The sequence below is a fragment of the Furipterus horrens genome, unplaced genomic scaffold, assembly GCF_987537825.1.
Source record: "Furipterus horrens unplaced genomic scaffold, mFurHor1.1.pri manual_scaffold_3, whole genome shotgun sequence".
Lineage (NCBI taxonomy): Eukaryota > Metazoa > Chordata > Mammalia > Chiroptera > Furipteridae > Furipterus > Furipterus horrens.
The window spans coordinates 46,068,874-46,091,611 of record NW_028327173.1 but is presented as its reverse complement, the minus strand read 5'-3'; the positions used below and the strand labels follow the sequence as shown (position 1 = coordinate 46,091,611).

At 40.2% G+C, this 22,738-nt stretch overlaps 1 protein-coding gene across 1 annotated transcript in view; it reads right to left on the bottom strand.

The window, feature by feature from the left end:
• Nucleotides 1–1,173: 1,173 nt before the first annotated feature.
• Nucleotides 1,174–22,738, bottom strand: part of ROR1 (ROR family WNT receptor 1) — a 167,989-nt gene continuing 146,424 nt past the window's right edge. The window contains exons 7-8 of the mRNA XM_090269562.1: nucleotides 20,082–20,293; nucleotides 1,174–5,165 (exon numbers count right to left, since the gene is read on the bottom strand). Coding sequence (XP_090125688.1) covers nucleotides 3,738–5,165; nucleotides 20,082–20,293 — 1,640 coding nt within the window. The 3' untranslated portion in view covers nucleotides 1,174–3,737. The remainder of the gene's footprint in view (nucleotides 5,166–20,081; nucleotides 20,294–22,738) is intronic.

The window sequence follows — 22,738 nt, the reverse complement described above, 5'->3', positions numbered from 1 at the left end:
TTGCTAAAAACACAAATTTCTGGGTTCCACCCCCAGATTTTCTGATTGAGTACTTCTAAGTGGAGCCTGAGGATCTGTATTTCTAACAAGTTCCAAGGTCTGCTGGTCTGAGGACTACACTTTGAGAACCACTGAGATATTTAATTGTCTTCAAAGGTGTGTCAGTAATAGAGTTCCTCTTAAATCAGTATTTAGTGATTTGTAGTAGGCCTTCTCGGAGATGGTGCTGCAAGTTTGCAGACATTGGTGATTAGGGAATGAAGGTTAAGGCCCAGACCTGAAGGGAATGGGGATGGCTGGAGGGAAGTGCCTAGAGAGACATAAGGAGGAAATGGGAGCAATAGGCAGATTGAGGGATTCATGCGAGAGGGAGAAACCCAACCTGACTTGGATCTCACTGCCAGTGATGTGATTGCTTTATTGAGTTTGATCCTGAGGTGGTGACAGGAGCTGTACCTAAAGCAGATGGATAAGGCCCTGAAGGTTTTATTGTAGTCCCTTCTGCATTAAAGAGAAGAAATAGACAAGTTCTTTTGAACTTTCATAATGATACTCATTTTTCTTGACAGTGTGTATTAATTGCCAGATGGAGAACTCTTTCTTTTGGGCAAATAAGGTCATAAAGGTAAGTTGTGACAATTAAATGGCCACATTTCTTTTATTTTAGTGATATGGCTGGAGTCTAAGTTGAACAGAAGGTGTACACAGCTTTGTCTTCTTCAGAATTCTAAGACATGGTTTTTGATGTCTAAGTTCACATGGAAACATCAAGACAGAAAAGGCTGCAACTTTTAGACCCAATTTTTACATTTCATTTGATTGTAATTGTTTACTATATTATTTTGATTTAAAAAATTAAAATCTTGCCATATATAGTGGATAATATATGCTCATGAAATCACTGGATTCTCTCTTCCATCTATGGTCACTAGCAAAAGAATGCCCAAGTCTATTTTTTAAAAGCCTATTTAAAAAAATTATTTCAATGAAATAGCAGTAAATAGGAATTATGATTTCTCTTTCTATGAAATGTCAATCATTAGGAAAAATAGTATTAAAATTCCCAAATACCATCATGATAGTGATATTCAGGAAATAATATTTTATGGTAAACATTTTTAATAAACAGCAGCATAAAATAATCAGTGTTTAATATTATCTCTGGTGTGTGAAATACATATGCATATATCCTCAATATAAAATAGCCTTTTTTCATTACAATTCCATGCTTGTCTATTTTAAATGCCCATCGTAACAAATCAAACATTAAGTAATACAGTGATAAATGCATGCAGTGGAAATAAGAAAAGATATGGTAGGGTGAGATATCTGAATATTGCCATTATATATTTGAGGAAAACCTATCTCAAGTTAAAAACAAATAAACAAAGGAAACAAGGAAACAGACCAGATATAAAAATGCAAAGATATATTTTCACTTCTGTGATACAAACCATAAACAATAGTTTTGTGCAAAAAAAGAAAAGATCTGAAAATAAAGTCATCTTACAAAAAATCATTGTCAACAAAGCAAAAGGTATTTTTCAGTTTGTGAAGAAAATACTATTTTAATACAAAAGGGACTGTGTTATGTAGTATCACAGTGCTATTAAAAAATACATTATTACAAGTGGTTTTGAAATTTAGTTTGCTCACCTTAATGACTTCAGTAATTTATAAAATGTTTAAAATAAATGTTATAGTTCTTTATAAAAAACTAACTTGAATTTATTTTTTTAACCATAGCAACGTTTTTCCAGAGTAGGTATTTTACTGGCTCATGGAATGCTAATTTCCCTTTAAGGGACTCCTAGAAAAACTCAGATTCACTGAAATTGTGTTTACTTGAGATAATAAATATTCTTGGAAAATAATTGATTGTCGTATGATATACAAAATTGTGGTTTGAATCTTCATCATTAAACAGTTGCATAGCAACAAAAGGATACAAATATTCTCCTCTACCTAAAGTTAAGAAATGTAACTTCTGAATCAGCTTATTTATGCCAGAAAAATATGTCTTAATTTATCTCTGAATAATTTTGGATACGGCCAATTTTTTTAAGTTCACAGTACCTATAAGTCCATGTTTGTTATTTGAAGATTCAGTGTTTGGAAAAGTTGTAACATATTTTGGTAAATGTATTTCCTTGATTTCTCATCCTAATTATATATTTTTTAAAATTGAAACATCAATGTGCTTCTAATTCTCTTACATTCTCCTCATCAAATATCACTTCCAGGAATTACTTTATATCTGGTAAGTCTCTTTATAAAAGTCTTTTTAGCTGTTTAGAAAAAAAAACAAACATAAAAAATATGAGACTTGGAGACATTGTTCTTAGAATAAAGGAGCTATTTTTTAACAAGAGAAAAATCAACCATAACATTCTTTTTTATATAAAACTTGAAACCCATCCATAACAACTCTAAAAGTGGCAAAAGACGGCTAGCAGGTAAATGGCATGGGGTGCACATTTGATACCTTCCTCTAACTAAGGCAAAAACAATCACGTTTCTATTTATCGGCTAAAAAAATTCAGTTCATGGTAATTTTTGCAATGAGAACTCAGTACTTGTTTCTTGAAAATACTGTAATATTTTACAAAATAGAAATCATAGTCTTTGGATTCCAACTAACCCTACGAAAAAATTGTCATAACTCTTGGTACTGAAATAAAATCTGTGAACATTTCCAGATCAGGAAAAAAAAAAGTGAGAGAAACTTTAAATTAACTAAATATTGGTGTCATAGTTTCCTATTTCCCCAGAGTCACAGAACACCTCATAGGCAGGAAGTTGCAAGCGCTGACGTACTGGTCTGCAGCCACACCTCTATTCTTCCATATTATCAGTCCGGGAAGCTCCTGCAAGGCTGTCCCCATGGGAACCCTTGTTCCTCTCCCATGGATGCTGATCTAGGCCGAGGGGCCATTTTCCTGACTGTGCTTCCTTTGGTGCCTCATGTCTAATGCAACAAAATAAACTATCACTATCAACCAGTGATCAATTCCAATATCCACATCTAGCCTTCTTAGGGTCTGAAGCCCTATAATTATTTCAAGGACCTGTGTAAACACACTGTGGAAAAAGAAAATGTAGAAAAGGCCTTCGTGATCAGCAGAGGAGATTCACAAAGAGCCACACTCTGCACCTTCCCAAAGAAGCCCCACTGTGTAGAAGGCCTCAGGGAAACTTACACGTGTCTTATGGCTCATTTCCATGTGGGATTTCAAATTTGGCCTAAGGTTTCATCATTGATTCTGAACATCACTTCCACACAAAGATGCAGAGTCTAAATTGAATCAATAATTCCTGAACACATGTCCTGAAGAAAAGACAGCAGGTAGACAAACGCTACGGTATATACATTTTGGGGAGAGACCAGTCATGGTGACTCAAAGTGAAATACACAAAGCACCATTTGACTTTCCTTTTTGGTTTGATGCTTAATCACCAGGATCTTGTCCTCTTCACTGGTTTGTATGTTTCAGTACTTGAAATCAGGTGTACTGATCCCAATGCCATGGCATACACCCTGATGAGGCCTGAATCCCACAATGCTTCTTTCTGGCTGGTGTCTACCCTGCTTGGTAAGACACAATTAAACTTCACAGAAGATACCTGTTGCAATATCTGCTAAATGAGAACCGTACTTTAATAAAGACATTTGAATATAAATCTTTTCTACGGCTTTCTAGTTTTTCTGTGTACTACATTTACAAAAGGTGTGCGTTTTATAATTCTGCAGAAATCATAGATTCGGTGTGTCCATGAATATTGGAGTCTCCTAGCAAAGATGGTTGCTTTGAGTCTATTTTGTAGGGTTTTTGAGATTTGTTGCCAAAAACGGTGATACCCATTCCACCGGGATGATTTGGAATTGACATGTGTGGTAGTAAAGGGATATTTGCTTCCTGATTGGATCCTGATGAGGGCAAGCTGGTCACATGGCCAGTGCTAGTCGACCCACTGGCACTGCTCGGGGACCGACTCTTAGGAGGTGGGCAGTGCTGAATCACTCTGGGAGGACCTGGTGGCTGATAGTGGGCAGCTGGAAACGCTGCGTAGCCAGGAGGTATTGGGTAGCCATTGATGGGGATGAATCTCTGGTTCTGAGGTATTGGTGGGCCAATGAAACCGGCAATCTGGCCCTGTGGTGTAATACCCTGGCTCGGGAACATATAATTGGGATATCTGGGGTTACTGAGATTGCTCACTGGGCTGGCACTGAGGGAGGTTGTCTGCGTGGTGGCATTTCCCCCTGAAGGAGTAGTAGAGCTGGTGTGACTTGAAAGTCCCTCCCAGGACCGAAGCCGGACGTGAATATCTTTAAATCTTGGTCTCCTAGAAGGAATCTCATTCCAGCATTCTGTCATGAGGCTGTACATTCTGGGCGGGCAGTCTTCAGAGCATGGTAACAGCTGTCGTTTTCGCACCATTTCGATCACTTCCTGGTTACTAAATCCATAGTATGGCTGGAGTCCAAAACTGAAAATCTCCCACAAGACAACCCCAAAAGACCAGATATCTGAATCAGAAGAGAATTTGCCATACATGATGGCTTCAGGGGGCATCCAGCGAATGGGCAGCAAAGACTTACTCTGCACCCTGTAGTAATCAGCGGAGTATATTTCTCTGGAAAGCCCAAGGTCTGAAATCTTTACGTGAAGTTGCTCTCCAATTAAAATATTGCGAGCTGCAAGGTCCTTATGGACAAAGAAATGGCTGGACAGGTATTCCATGCCAGCTGCAATTTGAATTGCAATGTGCAGAAAATCTCCGTGATCCAGGCTGGATTTTACAGTCCCATCTTCATCACTGCTACAGCCAACATCAGAATGTGGGGATCGCATGATGAGGAACTCATGGAGATCCCCTTGATTCATATACTCAAAAAGCATACACACAGGCTGTTCCTGAGTGACAGCACCTAGAAGGCAGACAATGTTGGGGTGGTGGAGTTCAGCCATCAGCGAGGCTTCCTGTTGAAATTCTGTCCATTGTTGGGGGTTGTTATAGTCTTTTAAGGTCTTTATAGCAACCAGCTGGGCATGATCCATGCCTGGGAGATAGAGGTGGCCCTTATAGATCTTTCCAAAGGCACATTCACCCAATTCTTCCATAAAGCGTACAGCAGAAAGTGGCAGCTCCTTAGCCTTGCTCTGTAGGAAAGAAAGGAAAACGTGGTTGAAAACATTTCTTAAGGCACTTGCTGGGCCACCTGAAAGGAGGAGGTGGAAAATATAAAGCTTCTAGAGATTAAAGTCTTGTAGGTCTATACATTTTTCTTTTTTAAAGATTTTATTTATTTCTTTTTAGAGAGAAGAAAAGGGAGGGAGAAAGAGAGGGAGAGAGACATCGATGTGAGAGAGAAACACTGATCGGTTGCCTCTCGTATGCATCCCAGCTGGGGACTGAACCTGCAAATGAGCGTGTGCCCTGACCAGGAATTGAACCGGTGACCCTTCTCTTTGTGGAACACCTCCCAACCCACTGAGGCACACTGGTCAGGGCTGTACATTTTAAATAGCTGGCTGCAACTTAGGGGAAGTGCCATAAGCAACTTTCTGCCCACTACTTCCCCCCACCCCCATCTATACCCTTGCTCCAACAATGATTTCCTGCTCTTACCCAGGGTCTTGCTACTCCAAGTGTGGTCTTGGGACCAGCAAGATCAGCATCCCTGGAAGCTTACTACAAGTGAGGACACTTGGGCTCCCTCAGACCTAATAAATCAGAATGTGCATTTAATAAACTCCAGGGAAGTTTGGTGAACATTAAAGCATGAAAAGCACTGCTGCAGACAATACAGCCTTAATTCTTAGCCTGGCACCTGGCGTGTTTGTGACTTGGTCCTCACCTGCCTACCCTCGCTACTCCTCTATGTGATAGCATCACTATAATAAAATAGGCCTCCTCATTGTCCACCCCCAAACACCATGCGTATTCTCGCCAAAGACCTTTGTTCCTGCAATGCTCTCCTATTCTTAGGATATTTATTGTATGAAAAGCCAGAGTAGCCAAAATGAAAGACTCCTCCTGAGGTGCTCACAGTAGAGGAGGGGAGGTTTGGAATGTGCTCCTCTTTACTTTTCAAATCCTTGCTTCCTCTGAAGCTCTCCCTGACCACTATGGTTTTTGCCTCCACTGGAGTCCTTTGACTTTATAGTCTGAATGCCACTACATGCAAGAGGCCGGGTGGTGGCTGGTCACAGACGTGACCTCTATAGCCAGGCAATCAGACTTTGAAACCTGTGTCCTCCACTTACCAGCTGTGTGACCCTGGGTACAATATTTAACCTCCTTGTGCCTCAATTCCTTTGCCAATAAAATGGGATGATAATACTTGATATAATTGTATTTATCTTGTAGGATTCTTGTGAACTTTTAATATGTTAGCATTTGTAAAGTACTCAGCATGATGTCTGGCACATGGTAAATGCTATTTAATTTTCGCTGTTATTACCTTGCTCTTGCTTTCTTTTTATGAGCATATTTAGTCTTAATCCAACTTCAACTTTTTGCATTTCCCTTTATACCAGTTTATATTCCTACTGCTTTGCAAGTGGGCTGTTTACTGATTGGCCTTAAAAAAGATAGGGGAAAGCATGTACCTCACAATAAAAATAAGTATTAAATTGTGACATTTGATCTTGGCAGTAAATGTCCATAATGTTACATGTTTTTCCTATTTTTAAAAATTCACCTCAAATCTAGACTGACATTTAGTCTAATTTGTTAGGGAAAGTCATAAAAGCAATGCATTTGTACATAAACTGATTTTTAAAATACTCCCTGTACTTTAAATCCTTATTTTTGGAAAAAGAATACTGCTCTGAGGATCTCGGTTAAAGCTGACAATGCCACCATTCCATATGGAGTGCAGAGCTCTCCATACAGAATTTAAAACAACAGTTTAGAAAATTAAGTAAAAAAAAACTTCTCTAATCCAAATTCAACTAATTTAGAATTCATGATGATATTTTCCAGAGCAAAAATGCCCTGTAACCTAATTATATGTATAAATAAACTTGCAGCAAAATACCCAGTTAAAAAGGTAAAATAGAATTGAGGATTCTGAAACATTAATTCTCTGCAAGTAATATTATTATAAATAGGTCTCATATATGTGTTCAAGCAGAGTTTATGGGTTTGTATTTGAAAATGTCTTATAGGAAAGTTACTTTTACTGAAAGTAATACTAACACATTGCCTGAAACATTCAGTAAATTAAAGCTGATTTATCTATTTGATTCATGATAGTATTGCCTTTAATGACAAAAGATTAGAAATAAGTGTTTACCTAGAGGCGACATCAGATTAATTATGGTGGAACTAGTAAATATATATGTATAAGAACAAATGAATACGTTCTATGTATTGATATGGAAAGATCTCCAAAATCCTATTGCTAAGTTAAAAAACAAAACAAAACGTTAATGCTGTATTCTGCCTTTGTGTGAAAGAGAAGAAGAAAAGGAATATATATTGATATTTCTTTACATATTAATAAAGAAGTTCTGAAAGGACATTCAGGAACAGCAGTGGTTATTGGGAGGGTCCGGAGATGAGAAGCAGGCGTGTGGGACAGAGGTGGGAGATTTTTTACTTCATGCTTTTTTATTCTTTTAAAATTTTGAATCAGGCAAATATATTACCAATTCAAAAAAGTCAATAATTGAAAATCATATGACCAATCTTTTCATCTGACTGAATCAGGAAATTTCTTCTGCAATCACAGGTCCATCACTATTTTCCCTTTCGCTTTTGGAGGCTGGACTCCTGCGACCGTCATGGAGCGCCTTTGAGAGAAGAGCACATAGGTGGTGGGAACAGTAACCCCCTGAACCTGCCCTACTTTTTTCTCTTGCAGCGCTCAAATAATTTTGCTTTTGTGGCAAGATGAATTCTTCCTGCATGGCATTAAGATTAGGATTTCCATCAGAACTTTTCCTAAGGAGGTGAATGAACTCAGTTTATGCGAAGGTCCCTTGAAAAGCCTGGAAGGTGTTACTTACTTTTTGATCTAAACAGGATCCCCTGGCTTTTGGGGAAAGAAAGGGGCAAAGGACTGAATAACACTTCTTTTGAAGGAAAAATGGGAATTAGGAACTAAACCAAAGGAATATTAGACTGAAATAATGAGGCATTATCACTCCCCTTCTCCTGCCCCTGCTGAAATTAATGCATTGGCAGTGTGGTGTAATTCAAACCACTGTGACTTTGAACTCATACAAATCTGAATTTGCATTTTGCACCTGCTGTTTTCTATTAATAGTTAATACTTACTTATACAGCATGTACTATGTGTGAAACACTATTCTAAACACTGAACAAATATTAACTCATTTAATACAATGAACCCTTTGGGGTAGGTCCTATATATGAGCTGCCTGATCTTGGGAGAATTTCTTAACGTTTCTGAACCTTTATTTCATAGCTATAAAATAATATAATATTTAGCTTCCATAGTTACAGCAGAGATTAGATGCAAAGATGTATGAAAGCAATTTGCACATATTAAAAACTCTTTAAATCAATCTTATTTTCCTTATTAGGGAAGTAATCTAGGAAGCAAATGCAAATGATTTAGATACATTTATAGCATAAGGAGTTGTAGACAGTCATCTATAATACCCTCTATGTTTTTAAAAAATATGCTAAGTTTCATCTTATTACTCTGCCTCTGGTCTCCTGTAGGTATTAGTGTTTTTTTAAAAAAATTCTTTAATAAATGACAGAGACTTTATTTTGGAGCCTATAGGTAATGAGGGTGGAAGTAGAGGGACAAGAACCTATGGGAAATGGCGGCAGATGGGAAAAGAAACTTCTGGGGACTGGAAAAGAGGAGGGGCGGGGCAGGCCATGGCACCAGCCGGGCACACAGCCCCCGGGCCTTCCAGACTAAGAAGCCCAACTGCATTCTCCTACATCTGGGTAAGCAAATTAGCTCTTTTGTATTTGCCTTTGGAAGAAGAACTTTTACTCTTGCCACTTTACAGATGAAGAAAAAGGCTTTAAAAAGTTTCAAGAATTTGCCCTGGTTGGTGTGACTCAGTTGGTTGGCGCATAGTCCCATATATCAAAATGTTGCGGGTCCAATCCCCAGCCGGGGCACGTGTGGGAGGCAACCAACTGATATTTCACTCTCACATCAATGTTCCTCTCTTTCTCTCTCAACAACAACAAAAATTAAATAAGAAATCAATGAACATATTTTGAAAATTAAAAAGAAAAAGTATCAATAATTTTCAGGAGAGCCCGAAGAGCAGCACTTGCAAGGCCAGCTGCTCCAGGCCACGCTGTTGTGTGGAACCAGAGAAGCCCGTTGGCCAGTCACCCAGTCTGCCTTGCACTGTTTCTGAAGGCACAGCCTGGGGCCTGACACCTTGCAGGGCAGTGAAGTCAGCCTTCGGTGTGTGGTCACTTAGTGGAATTATAATTGTTCTTCCTCCCTGTTCAGACACATGAAAGAGTAGTACATTTCGACCCAAAGTGTTTCTTGTCGTATGTCACCAATACTACCTGCTGGGCCATCTAGCATAGTCTCACGTTCTCTCCAGCCTATAAAAAAGGAAGGAGGAGGAGGAGGATTTCGCCAGAGCTAGTCATAGCCAAATTTGGGGGTCTGCTTCAGAAAGAAGCATGAAAAGCAACTAAAATCTTTCCTTCGAACACCTGTGCAGCAGCCGGCATAGAAATACCCAGAAAAGAAATGGCTCAGAGCTTGGTTTCAGGGGAACAATTTACACAGTGATTTGCATTTTTAAAATGCTCAAGTTACTTGGTACAAATGAGTCTTAACTATAGACTCATTTTCAAATTTTACATAAATCCTGAACTAGTTAAAAAATCATAAAAACCCTTAAAGAAGCAGTCAGTAGACTGTACGGTAATGGCAGGAAATTAGCTGTATTGTTGAGGAACAGATGGTTTACATTATACAAACCCTTTAGGCTAAACTTGTTTAGGTCTGGCATATTGTAAATTATATTTTAGTAATGAAAGTGAAATGACCTCTGCTTGACCTCAAGTGGGGTTTGTCTGTTTGAACCAATGTAGTGGAAAACTATGAAAGAAAATGAAGTCATAAAGTTTTGGCAGTTCAATTTTGGCTCATTTCAAGTTAAGGGGTTATAAATCTGTTTAGTTTCTGTTTGACAAGTATTTGTCATACAGGGATGTACGAAATGTAAAGAAGTGTAAAATACACACGAGGCACGGTGCCAAAGTAAACCCAGTACAAAGGAAAACTGGAATGAATAGGGTCCTGGGCTCCTATCTCTTTATCACTCCCTCCATTAGCTGAATGACAAGATGGGCTCAGTTTATTATACGCTGTAAGGCAATTAAGTACCTTAAAACTGAAACAGGCTTTCAGTTTAAATGTTAACATTTTTACTTTTCAAAGTAAACACACATCTGCCCCAATTCGGTTTTAAAAATTATATAATTTGGGGTAGTGGGGGAGAGAAAAATCAAAGTTGATGTAGAAGTTGATACATTACTACTCTACAATCTGACTGTGCTTCTTCCCTTAGATATTTCTGAAAAGCAACTGTTAGGGGGAACATTTTAGATGAGAGTCATTTAGCCATGAGTCAGATGGGACTAGTCCAGTACTGTCTAAACTGCTCACAGAGAGGCTAGGCTGATGTTGGTGGCTTCTTTCGCCTGAGTGATGAGTACCAAGCGGAAATGTGAGAACCTTTTGGATATACTAACTTTTAGATAGGAAAGCAATGAACCATGGGTAGGGTTTGAAAAGTTCTAATTATGTAGGTGGCCGATGGATAAGGAGGACCAACTTAGTCACTTTATCTCTTTCACCTTTGGGAAGTGACACCTTAGGTGCTAGTACATTAGAAGTGACCCCTCGGGGTGACACCGCTTACTGCTAAGCTTTTGTTTCCTGCTTATCTCACATAAATGATCGCCAGAGGAATCGAGGTGAGCATTGTGTGATGGCCACCAATGTCTGTGTGCAGCATGGACCCCCTCTGGACTTTGGGCCTCTAACCTGAACAGGGTATGAGTGCTCTACTTTTGAGTCCAACTTGAAGTAGACACAGATAAAAGGCAGAGTTACCTTCCCCAGGACCAAAAGGTGGCTCCAATAGCAGGTGGTTCAAAAGAACTGAAGTTCATTTTTATGCAATCGACACACCCCTCCGCCTGGAGTTCCTACAGCTCCTGTACTGGTTCCTTTCCCATGCCCGAATACAAGACTGCTGCCCTTTAACAGAACTCTTTTGCCATACATTTGCCGATTCTGGCTGGACACAAATGTCTGTAGAAGAACAGGTTCCACACGGTGGCATCTGTCCTCAGCCCCATGAGAGGAATAATGAAGCGGATTCTGGCCCTATTGAAATTAGAAGGGTGCTTTGGGTAATAGGAGGACATTACCAGGTCCTTTTTCTCTTGGGAAACACAATTTTCTTTGAGATTGGTATTGCTTGGGGGCTGACGTGCTCTCTGAACCTCAAGTACTGACCAACATATTCTACATCAGAGCTGGTATTGCAACGCCCTGGAGGGCTTGTTAAAACATACAGTGCGAGGCCCTACTCCCAGAGTTTCTGATTCTGTAGGTCAGAAAGTCTACATTTCTGACAAGTTTCCAGGAATGAGGGTGATCTCGGAATGGAGGCTTCACTTTGAGAACCACTGGTGTACATGAAGATGCCTTTCTGGATCAGACAATTACTCAGTGATCTGGGCGCCTGCTCCTAGCAGGATGAATGACCACAGTGTGTCTGAAGGACCTGGTTGAGCAATTCTGACGTACACAACACAGAAAAATTAATACTTGGCTGCAGAAGATGCTTTGGAAATGCCAGCTGGAGAAAAATGTAAGATTTGCTGACTGTTATTTATTGGGTTTATATTCTGCATGGCTACTGTCTTTTAGCAAGATTCTTTGAAATATAAGTCACCCTATAGCTTGGGCCATGTCATCAGTTTATTCTATTTTCATGTGCAGCCAATTGTGTGGGATATATTTTAACAGCTGGTTGCACCAGTCAACTGATACTGTGGCTACTATATACCAAAGAGTATCCATACAGAATGGTATATGAGCCATGCAAGAACCATGAAAAAAGAAGACATAGCCCCTATTCTAGCTGCTTGTCATCTGAGCTTAATAATAGATAGCATGTATGGAACACACCTGCCATGTGCCAGACACTGGGATCGTAATAATGGCTATGATTTTTTGGAGTGTTTATGTGTTATGCTATAAATACTTTACACATATTAATTCATTTCATCCTCACAACAGCCCTGTAAAATTGGTCCCTATGACTAGTATCCCCATTTTACAGATGGAGAACTTGAGGATAAGAACAGGTAAGTGATTCCACAATTAGTAGATTATAAATCCAGATTCCAGAGTCTCTTCTGAATAACTACCCTACAGTCCCCGTCTGCCCTTTATGTGCTTAGTGCATCAATTCGCTTAATCCTCATCACAATCCTATGAGATTCACACCATGATGTCTCCATTTTAGGGATCAAGAAATCAAGGCATTCCATGGCTAAGTGGCACTGTTGAGTCTCAAAAGGCACCACTGTTAAGTGGAGATGCCAAGATTCAAATCCAACACTATTTGACTCCAGAGTTGGAGCATTTTTCTGGGAAGAAGTGGCAGCTTTCACTCAATCTTCAATGGGGTCCATGATTTTAAAAGCATGAAGCCCACTCTCATGTACAAGTGGAATGTCTATGTGTAATTGCTCTCTGGTCCCTGATGCTCTAGACTTGACTCTGCTTGATCCTCCGTTGTCCCTATTAGTTGACTGGGATAAACGAACAAAATTTTCAACAGCAGCCATTGCTTGAATTGGACTCAAGAGTCTTAGAGAGCATATGAAATTGAGATTTTTTTTTTTAGTATCTGGATTTGGCTATTGACAGGGATCTGTTTGACTCCAAAGACTATTTTCCTTTCTTGAGCATTTTACTGGTTCTTAGATAAACAGTGTTAGAATTGTGAAACAATTGACTCCACTCATAAATGGAAATGATTACATTTTAAAAGCTTAAAGGCCACAACCATTTTATTTCAGGAGGTTATGGACATTTTCAAAGACTGCAGCCGAACTAAGTGCCTTTTGGCTTATGCAATCAAATTCTAGAGGGAGTATGAACCAATCGTTTGCCACATTTGCTCAGAGTTCAGCGGCACTTCTCTGGAAGTGATTTAACATCAGAAACAGTTCTTTTCTCTGTAACATAGCTTTCTAATAGCTAGTTTGAATGTTTGGTGGTGACCAGGGTTGATTCTGTGGTAGAGTTACTTTATAATGTCAATGGGAGAGGTTCTATTCTGCCTGGAAATAGGCAGAACAGATGCCAGTAATTTTAATGTCAGCCTGAGCCACCATGCACTCATAACATGGGCCTGTGTGTTTCAGTCCGCCTGAAAATTAAAGCTACAGTAAAATAGGGAAGCAGCATTCTAGCTCTGGACCTGGGCAGACCCAGGTTTGCGTTTTGGCTCTGTCACTTACTAGCTCTGTGACATTGGGCAAACTCTTAACCTCAAACCTCAGTTATCTCACCCCCAATATCAGGTTCAAATGAATACTTGCTTCATAGGATTATTATAGAGAGTCTGTTGCGATAATGCATGTGAAGTACTTCAGCTTATACATAAGACCGATTTAGAACATATCCATTTGTAATACTCATTCTCCCTAGAAGTAAAGTTTCTACAGACAGGTTTAAGCTAAAGCTCTATACTGGAAAGCCTCCCAGCCCTCACTATCAGGCCATCTCCACCCTGTGGATTTGTATCCAGGGTGAACAGGGAGTGGGGCAGTGGGTTTATGCTAACTGGATGGACACAAGAAATACCTTGTGTGACTCCCCTCCCTTTGTCCTCACCCCACTTAATGCAGTGGGCTCCTGGCTCCCACAGCTTCCCTTCAACACACATTGTCCTGTGCACAGTATTTGGTAGTTGATTTAAAAGTTTGTGGTTGTTTGTATTATCACCGTAACAAAAATAATAGTAACTTCTATTTGTTGAATAGTTGTGCGGTGCCAGACACATGATTTTGAAGTGCCAAAAAGATCTTTTTTTAGAACAGATTGGTGTTTGCCAGAGGCAGAGAGGTGGTGTAGAGAGTGGGTGAAATGGGTGAAGGGAGTCAAGATGTACAAACTTGCAATTATAAGATAAATAAGTCTAGGGGATGTAATGTGCAGCATGAAGACTATAATTTATAATACTGTATTGTTTATTTCAAAGTGGTTATGAGAGAAAACCTTAAGAGTTCTCATCACAAGAAAATAAAATTTTGTAACTATGTGTGGTGATGAAAGTTAACTAGTCTTGCAGTGATCATTTCACAATAGGAACAAATACTGAATCGCGATATCGTACCCCTAAAACTTTTATAATGTTAATTATACTTTAATAAGAAAATTAAAAATATCTCTTTAAGTACTATCTTTTATTCTGTTTTATATGTGAGGAAAAAATTTTCAGAGAATTTGCTTAAGATCTCATGGCCAGTAAACAATGAAGCCAATATTTGTAATCATATATCTCTGTCTCTATATCCTTGCTCTTGGAAGGATATCATACTACTTCCCAGAAAGAGACTAAGAAAAAAATGTGGCTGGAAAGGTCAGTTAGGTCCAGAGAGTATGGACTCTTGGGTGCTGGGAGAAAGAATGTTATACTTCGAGATTAGTCCTTCCAGAATCATTATACAGAGTGGGAGCTAAAGTGATCCCAGAGACGAAATGAGTGTGAGAGAGAGAAAAAGAAAAAGAGGACTGGTGAACATTAGAGGATGCTCCCATTTAGGGAATTAAAAGAAGAACTAGGGAAGGAAACAGGAGGAGATAGGAGGAAAGCCAAGAGAAAAAGCATTTCAAGATGGTGGTAAAGAATATCAAATACTCTAGAGAAATTAAAGAGGATGAAGACTTGGAAAAGGTCATTGGATGAAATTACATCATTGGAGATTCCAGGGAGGGCCATGTCAATAGAATGATGAGCTCAGAAGCCTGGGGAGACAATGGCTGTAAGGGAGTTAAGTGGAAAAGTTATTAAGGACGTTTTAGTTCCAAATGTGGTGACATTGGGTAAGGACAGAGGTTTCAACGCAGCAGTGGAACACAATAGGCTTTTGATTTGATTTGATTTGATTTTTCATCCTCACCTAAGGACATTCTTTTTGTATGCTTCTAGAGACAGAAGAAGGGAGAGAGAGAAACATCAATGCGAGAGAGAAATACTGATCAGCTGCCTCCTGCACGTGCCTGAACAGTGGGTTGAACCACAACCTAGGTATGTGCCCTAGACCTGGAATCGAATCTGCAACCTTTTGGTTACAGGATGACGCTCCAACCAACCATAACACATGGGCCAGGACCACAATAGGCTTTTTGGATGGAAGCATATTGCTAGCAAAATGGACAGGCCCAGAGAATATAATCAAGTGTCAGTACATTCAGCAACTACTTTGGCTGGAAAAGAAAGGGAGGAATGAATTGCCTGAAAGTGAAGACACAGAAGCTGAAGAAGCTGGCTAGAGATGCGGTTAAGCTGAAAAATAAAATATAGCTACCAACTTCAGAAAGCTAGGCAAATCCTGCTCCCTCCAAAATGTTCCTTACATCAGCCAGGAGCTGCAGGAATTTGACCCACAGGCCTAGTCAGGCTTTGGCTGTAGCCCTCCCCCAATCCCACCCCTGACGCTACCCTTCCTTGCCCCTCATTCTCAAACTCCTGCACCCCTTAACCTCTCTGGGTGCCTAAACCCCACGTGAGTGAGTCCCAGAAGCAAGGCCAGAACAGGGCCCACCCTATGCTTGACGGGGAGGCTCTGCCCCCTTTCTAACTCACAGGGGAGCGTGTTCCACAGCCTTTCCCCCTTACCAAAGCATCAATGACAACCGCTCTGATTTTCAAACATGGAACAGTTGGTAGTGTTCGGGGAGAAAAAAAGAATCAGGGAGAGGGGAAGGTAGGGTTTATAGGCTTCTCAGCAATGGTTCATTTTCCATAATTCTTTTAAAAAGCACCTAGGTTGTAAAATTCCTAATGCTACTTAGCTCACACACCACTAGAGTTTTCACCAGAGGATTTTAAAGATCGCAAAGACAGGAGATTATCGAATCCCACTGACTGGCTTAAAATCTCTTGCTGAACAAAATGAAAGGAAAATAAACAGTACTTTGCATGAACACAGCCCACTCCTTTCTTTGAACAGCCGAGGCTGCTGAGACTCAAGAGAGGCTTCTCAAGGCCCCAGGGCAGTTAGAGGCAGGGCCAGGGGAGCATCTCCATGTCCCGACTGTTGAAGGCTCAGAATAAAGATGCCTCTCTGGTTGGTCCACTGGCTTCCTTTCCTCAAAGGTCAGAAGGAAACTCATCAAAAGTTTTTACCATCCACCTCTCTGGGGACTCAAGCCAATCTGTCTGCAGCGGCCCATTGTCTGTCCCCTCTGTAGGGTGTGGATTTCCAGTCTCCCAGGGGAGCCTCTTCTTAACCCAAACACGTGAGCGGATTTTAGCAGTTCAGCAAGTGGAGAGAGATGGAAACAGATAGTTTAAATCCTGAAGGGCACTTTCATTTGGATAAATGAGAATCCTGTAGTCTCTAACTTTTGAATCCGCCAAGGAGAATTTAGAAGAAGGACCGCTTCCATCCTCCATTCCTTGTGCACCCCAGACTCCGAGTATCCTTTTGATTTTACTCTGGTAGGGTGTTTGTTTTCAGGACTTTTTTTCCCTCTTTCATTCTGATGTGTGTCCCTTCCTTTTAGGTTTTATAGGTACATGTAATATTTATGCGTCAGTGACCTTTCAAAACAGTTTCAGAGACTGACTGTTTACAGTGAGGAATTTTCTTTAAGGTCCACCAAGTCCTTTGTGCTTTTTCCAGGAAGGGCACTCAACAAGAACCAAAACAAACAACTGAATAACTCAAATCTGATTGGAGCCAAATCTCTTAGGAGAGTCAGAAAAAAAAGTTCACATTTGTTTTCACTGTTTCCTTTCCCCCGTCAACCCAGTCAAATCTGCTTGCACCATTCTTACTTCCAGTACAGCTCAGAATTGCTTGTGAGATGTTTAAGGCTAAATTGTAAGCCTTGTGTTAGAAAAATCTTAACACTGGGAGATTTTGCCAGGGGCACTTCAGAAATGGTCCACAAATAATAAAAACAGTGCTCACTTTACCAAATCTTGGGGAAAATTTATCCCAGTACACAATGAGGTCTGTCCAGAAAAAGTCCAGCCATTGATAATATAACAAGAATGGTTTGTGTGATATCAGTGAAATCTGGTAGCCAAAGAGAGTGGACTGGAATGCGCATGCGTGAACAATGACGTCTTCACTGTACTCGTTAGTGGGGGGGGGGTAGATGCTGTTGAGTGAGCATGTGTACTGTGTGGCCGTTTTGTTCAAAATGACTGAGCAAGCAGAGCAATGAATCTGCATCAAATTTTGTGTTAAGCTTGAACATTCATCTGTGGAAACTTATTTGGGTGATTCAGAAGGCCACAGCTATGGGCAAGTGGTGATTGGCAACTTCATCATGACAACATGCCTGCTCATGCATCATGTCTCATGGAGAGTTTTTTGGTGAAACATCAAATCACCCAGGTGACTCAGCCCCCCAATAGCCCAGATGTGGCTCCCTGTGACTTCTGGCTTTTCCTAAAACTAAAATCACCTCTAAAGGGGAAGAGATTTCAGACCACTGATGAGATTCAGGCAAACACGACGGGACAGCTGATGGCGACTGGGAGAACTGTGTGAGGTTCCAAGGTGCCTGCTTTGAAGGGGACTGAGGTGTCATTGTCGTACGTATAATGTTTCTTGTATCTTCAGTTAATGTCTCTATTTTTTGTATTACGTGGCCAGATGCCTTCTGGACAGACCTCGTATTTTACATTTGTCTCTGTGACAATGGAGGACTATTTTTTCTCTGGCCAAATTCCACATATTTGTGGCAGGAATGAGATTCTATCACTGAGGCTTGCAGCTGTTACACAGGCCTCTTAAGGATTTGTCACACGCCAGGGTGATGCCTGTGGTTATTGCTCAGCCAAAACTGACCAAACAGAATTACGTTTAGTTGTTTGCAGGGCCTCCCACTCTCTCTTCCCAGTATCATTTGTTCTGTGAAAAAGTTATCTTGGGGTCAGGCAAGTGCAAAGGCTTTATCTAGAGTTGAAAAGTCCTATATTCACATTTTGTCTCTTCTAATTACCAGCTCTTTGACCGCGGGCAAGTTAGTTAGTCAGTTTGAATCTTAGTTACCCTGCTTATACAAGAGTGATAATAATACCTATCTTCTATATTAGGTGTGAGACAGTGAGTGTAAAAGCTCCTGATATAGGCTGACCCACACAATTGATAATTTTCCCAAAAGGAAATGACTCTTCCCCTGGTTCCTGCCACAGCAATGAGGAGCCCACATCTCCAGGGCAGTGACTGCTATAACTAAACCGGGTCTCACTCCCACTCAAGAGTACTGCTGTTTCTAAGGATTTTGAACACATAATAACAGGGAAAGATTCTCATAGAACACAGAGTACTTTGAACTAGAAGTTTCTCAAGTCATGGTATATATAAGAGGTCAACCAGGTGTTACTCATGAATGTGTAACACTATTAGCCCCCTCTATTTTCTTCTACTACCTTTGTAAGGATTAAGTGTACGATAGCATAACACATATGATGTATGTAAGTCAGCTAGTAAGCAGGTAGGATGTCAAATGGGATAAATCTCTACCATCACCTGTCCCCAAAGCCTGTTATTGAGGGTCTATCTGAGAGGTTTTATGGCAAAAACTCACACTTAAGAGAACAGTGGTTTTACTTGGGACAGAACACTTAAAATGCATTTTTGCATTTAAGAAACCTCAAAACTTTAACAACACACATGATTTTGCAATAAAACAAACACTATTTGAAGACTTTTTAAATTAAAAAAATCCAATTGCAAAGCAAATTTAAATCAAACGAGGGTCATGTGTCAGTCATAATTATGCTACTCTACTTAGTAGGTGAAAGGATTAGTTCATCTGAGCGTGAAGACTTTTTTTCCTAAAATTCTGTTAAAAGTGATGCATCTTCTCCTTATGAGGGTCAAAAAAATAATATGACTACCAACCCACAGAGAAGATAAATATTTGTCAAATGAATGAATGTATGCTCCTTTAGAGTTGGAATAAGAAGAAAAGACAGGCTTTTGAATGCAGACTTTTAAATTATTTAAATGAAATCTCTACCGAGAGGCCCAAGACTGAGGGGCCGGCTTTCTGGAGAGAAAGCCTCTGCTGTATTTCAGCTCCAAGATGTGGAGTGTGCGCTCCATTTAAGGCAAGGGCCAGTGACCCGAAGTCCCCTGCCAGGACCTCGAGCAACCCAAATGTTGAAAGATGTGTAGGAAAAACTGAAAGGAAGTGGGTTGCTTTAGCACAGAGAGGAGAAGGCTAAGGTGGGCTATCATAAAACAGCATTCAAAGATTTTAAGAGAGACAATATTTCTCGTAAAGTACACTTAAACCAAAGAAAAAGGGGTTTGAGTTAGGCATAAAAAGGACACATTGTCTGTTGTGGTGGTAAAAGACACATACATTTGCCATTTTTTAAGTGCACATTACGGTGGTGATAAGTACATGCACATGGCTGTGCAATAAAAAGGTTGACAGTGAAGTCAGTGGATAATGTTGGGTCTCTCTCTCTTTCTTCATCTCTTCCAGTTTGATTGGAAGAGTATAGAATTTCCTTCTTAGGAATTTTGAAAAACAGCTCACATTCTGAGTCCTGAGGGGCTGCTGGCAACAACCTCCTAAGGATTCCTTCTAGGCCAGACCCTGCGGTAAGGCAGTGATGCGGCCCAGCACTGGGGTGGGCACACTGATGAAAGTCTGCTCAGGCCGGCTTGCACACAGTCGGAGACGCGTGGGTACCGGAGAGCGAACTCTGGCACTTAGGGAATGGATTCGGTACCCTTCACTTTCTACACTGGGGAGGGTTATGAGTTTGCTTTAACCTGAAGCCGACAGAATAGACGCAGCTGCGCACTGCTCTCTTTACCTTGGGTTTATACGCATTGAGCATCGACATCTCCACGTTTTGACCTCTGACGTGTTTCGGTTGCCTCTGGACAGGCGGCGACGATGACTTCTGGTTATTGCGACAGACACAAATGAAGAAGAAGAGTAAAGCGATGGCCAGAGGAATAGCCACACTTGGCACCAGTATGTACAGGATTTCCATTTTATTCTTTTCCTTGGAGCCCTTCGAATCTGGGTGCAGAAATTTAAAAAAAAAAAAAAAAGTTACACGAATTCAAATAACATGTATAGTATTACTTTGCATAGTTTAAAATGACCTCTTACTCTTTTGTGTGCATGAGTCCACTGTGGGGAAAAAAAAAAAAAAAAGAACCATTGCTTACTACAATGTTTCTATCAAACCTTCAACATAATTTATTGAAGTTTAAAAGTTTAAAGTTCAAACGTTTAGAAATTGCAAAGGGAAATTATAAAGCCTTTGCATGTGTGTGGGTCCCCTTCTGATGCTGCCTCTCTTTAGCAGTAGACCTGCATTTCTCTAACACCTTCCAAGTTAAACGCCATGTGAATAACTGTATACATCCATGAGCATTAATGTGGACCACAGGGCTCTTCTTCCATTGGCTGCCAGCCCAGATCAACCACCACCACAAAATGTTTCAGAAATCATGCCATTGTCTGGGCTTGTACGGACATACAGGACCAGTCCTACATCTTCCAGAATCAACACCACTGAAGAATCTTGGCCCCAGTGTCCACAAGCCCACTGCCCTGAGCTCACCGGGACCTGAAGTCAGGGCCAGCTCAGTCTCTGATGAGCTGGGTGACCCTGAACAAATCCTTCGCCTCTCTGGGCCTCTCGTTCCCCCTTGCACAAAAAACAAGTATCTATTTTGGGTAGTGTCTGTAATTCCCTCCCTCTAGCACAGCATGACTGTATAACTTGATATGTTTTTCTGAAACCCAAGAATTCTTCTTAAATGGTTTCATATGAACCCAATAATTATGAGTGCTAACACTTTGAAGTGTATTTTTGGAAGTTTATACATCCACTGTACCTACGATTGCTTGTAAGCAAATATAATACATATAGAAGGGCCTTAAGCATACAATTCTTTATATCAGTTTGAGTCTGGCCTTTAAAACTAAGTGCTTTAGGCATACAGTAGCATTAATAAATTGTCTGACAAACAAGAATGATGGGACATTACTTACAGGGGCTGCATAATACCTGCCCTGAGCACCAATAACCTCATCAGCTAACTTGCTTTAAGAACATCCAAAGTGTGAAATTTCAGATTGACACAAAATTCGGAGATGATTATTTACTTAAGAAAAGAATTAACCATGCATCCATTCACTCGTCCTTCACTTGTTCAGTAAGTCAATAAACAAAAGTGACTCCTGACAAGCACTATTCTAGGGTCAGGGAATATAAAATTAAATATGACATGTCCTTTGCCCTTCAGGTGCTCACGGTCTGGTAAGGAAACCAGAGGAAAGATAATTACACTATGTTGTTGTAAATGATGTAAGAGAAGTATGAATACAGCGGTAAAAAACACCCAAAAAGTCCCTTTAAATAGTGAGCTTCCCTAGTACATGTAAATGGGAATATACTACATATAGTTTCTGCTTACACATACCTTCTTTGGGAACCTATGGTTTAGTGAGATAGAGCAGTAATTAATCACACTGTCTTCTTCCCACATAAACAGACTCAAGACAAGAAGCTAAGAAAGGGCACCCAAATCTGGGTGATGGAACTGTGCTCTACGGGTTAACCCTCAGAGAGTGGCTTGGGGAGGGTAAACTCTGCTTATTAAGTATAATACATTTTAATGTTTATCGAGTATTTTCTACTGGCACAAAATCATGTTAGCTATTATTATTACTAGTAGGGGCCAGATACTATTCTAAGCATTTTTCATTAACTCATTTATTTCATCCTCATAACCAAACCCACGAGGTAGGTGCCATCTTTATCTCCATTTTTATAGGTGAGTGGTTAACTAACTTCCCCAAGGACATGCAGCTAGCAATTCAAAAGCTGGGACTCCTCCCCTGTTGGTCTTGCTTCATACCTCCTGCTCTAGCTACTACACCACACTGTCAGTAATTTGAGAACGGCTGCTGTTTTGCATGTTATTTTCTCATGGTAGGACTTCTCTTGCTTCACAGAAATAGGAAGGATGAGGAAGGTCTGAAATATGGTGAATAACATTGAAGCTTTGCCAGACGTGCTATCTTTGAACTCCCCACTTTACATACTGTGGCGGGTAAACATATAACCCAGGCATCTCTGGGGGGCTATTCTAATCGTTCCGGTCATTAGAAACTGGGACTTAGGTTCTTTACTGACAATTGTGTCTGCATGTTTGTGGGTGGGTAGATAGAAAGAAATCACATGGAAGAGTGTCTATCACAGAGCCTACCAGATAAATATAGAGGTAGATCTCTATCATCTATTCATCTATCCATCAATCCATCCATCCACTTTAGAAATAGTGTAGCAGAATAAAGAAAGTGTACTTTTAAACTCTGAAGACTGCCTTTGTCATTAACTAAGTAACCCTTTGCAGGCACTTAGCCTCTGTAAGCAAACTCATCTGTAATAGAAATGTTAATACCTATTTCATAGAATTGCTATAAACAATAAATGAAGTCACACGGAAA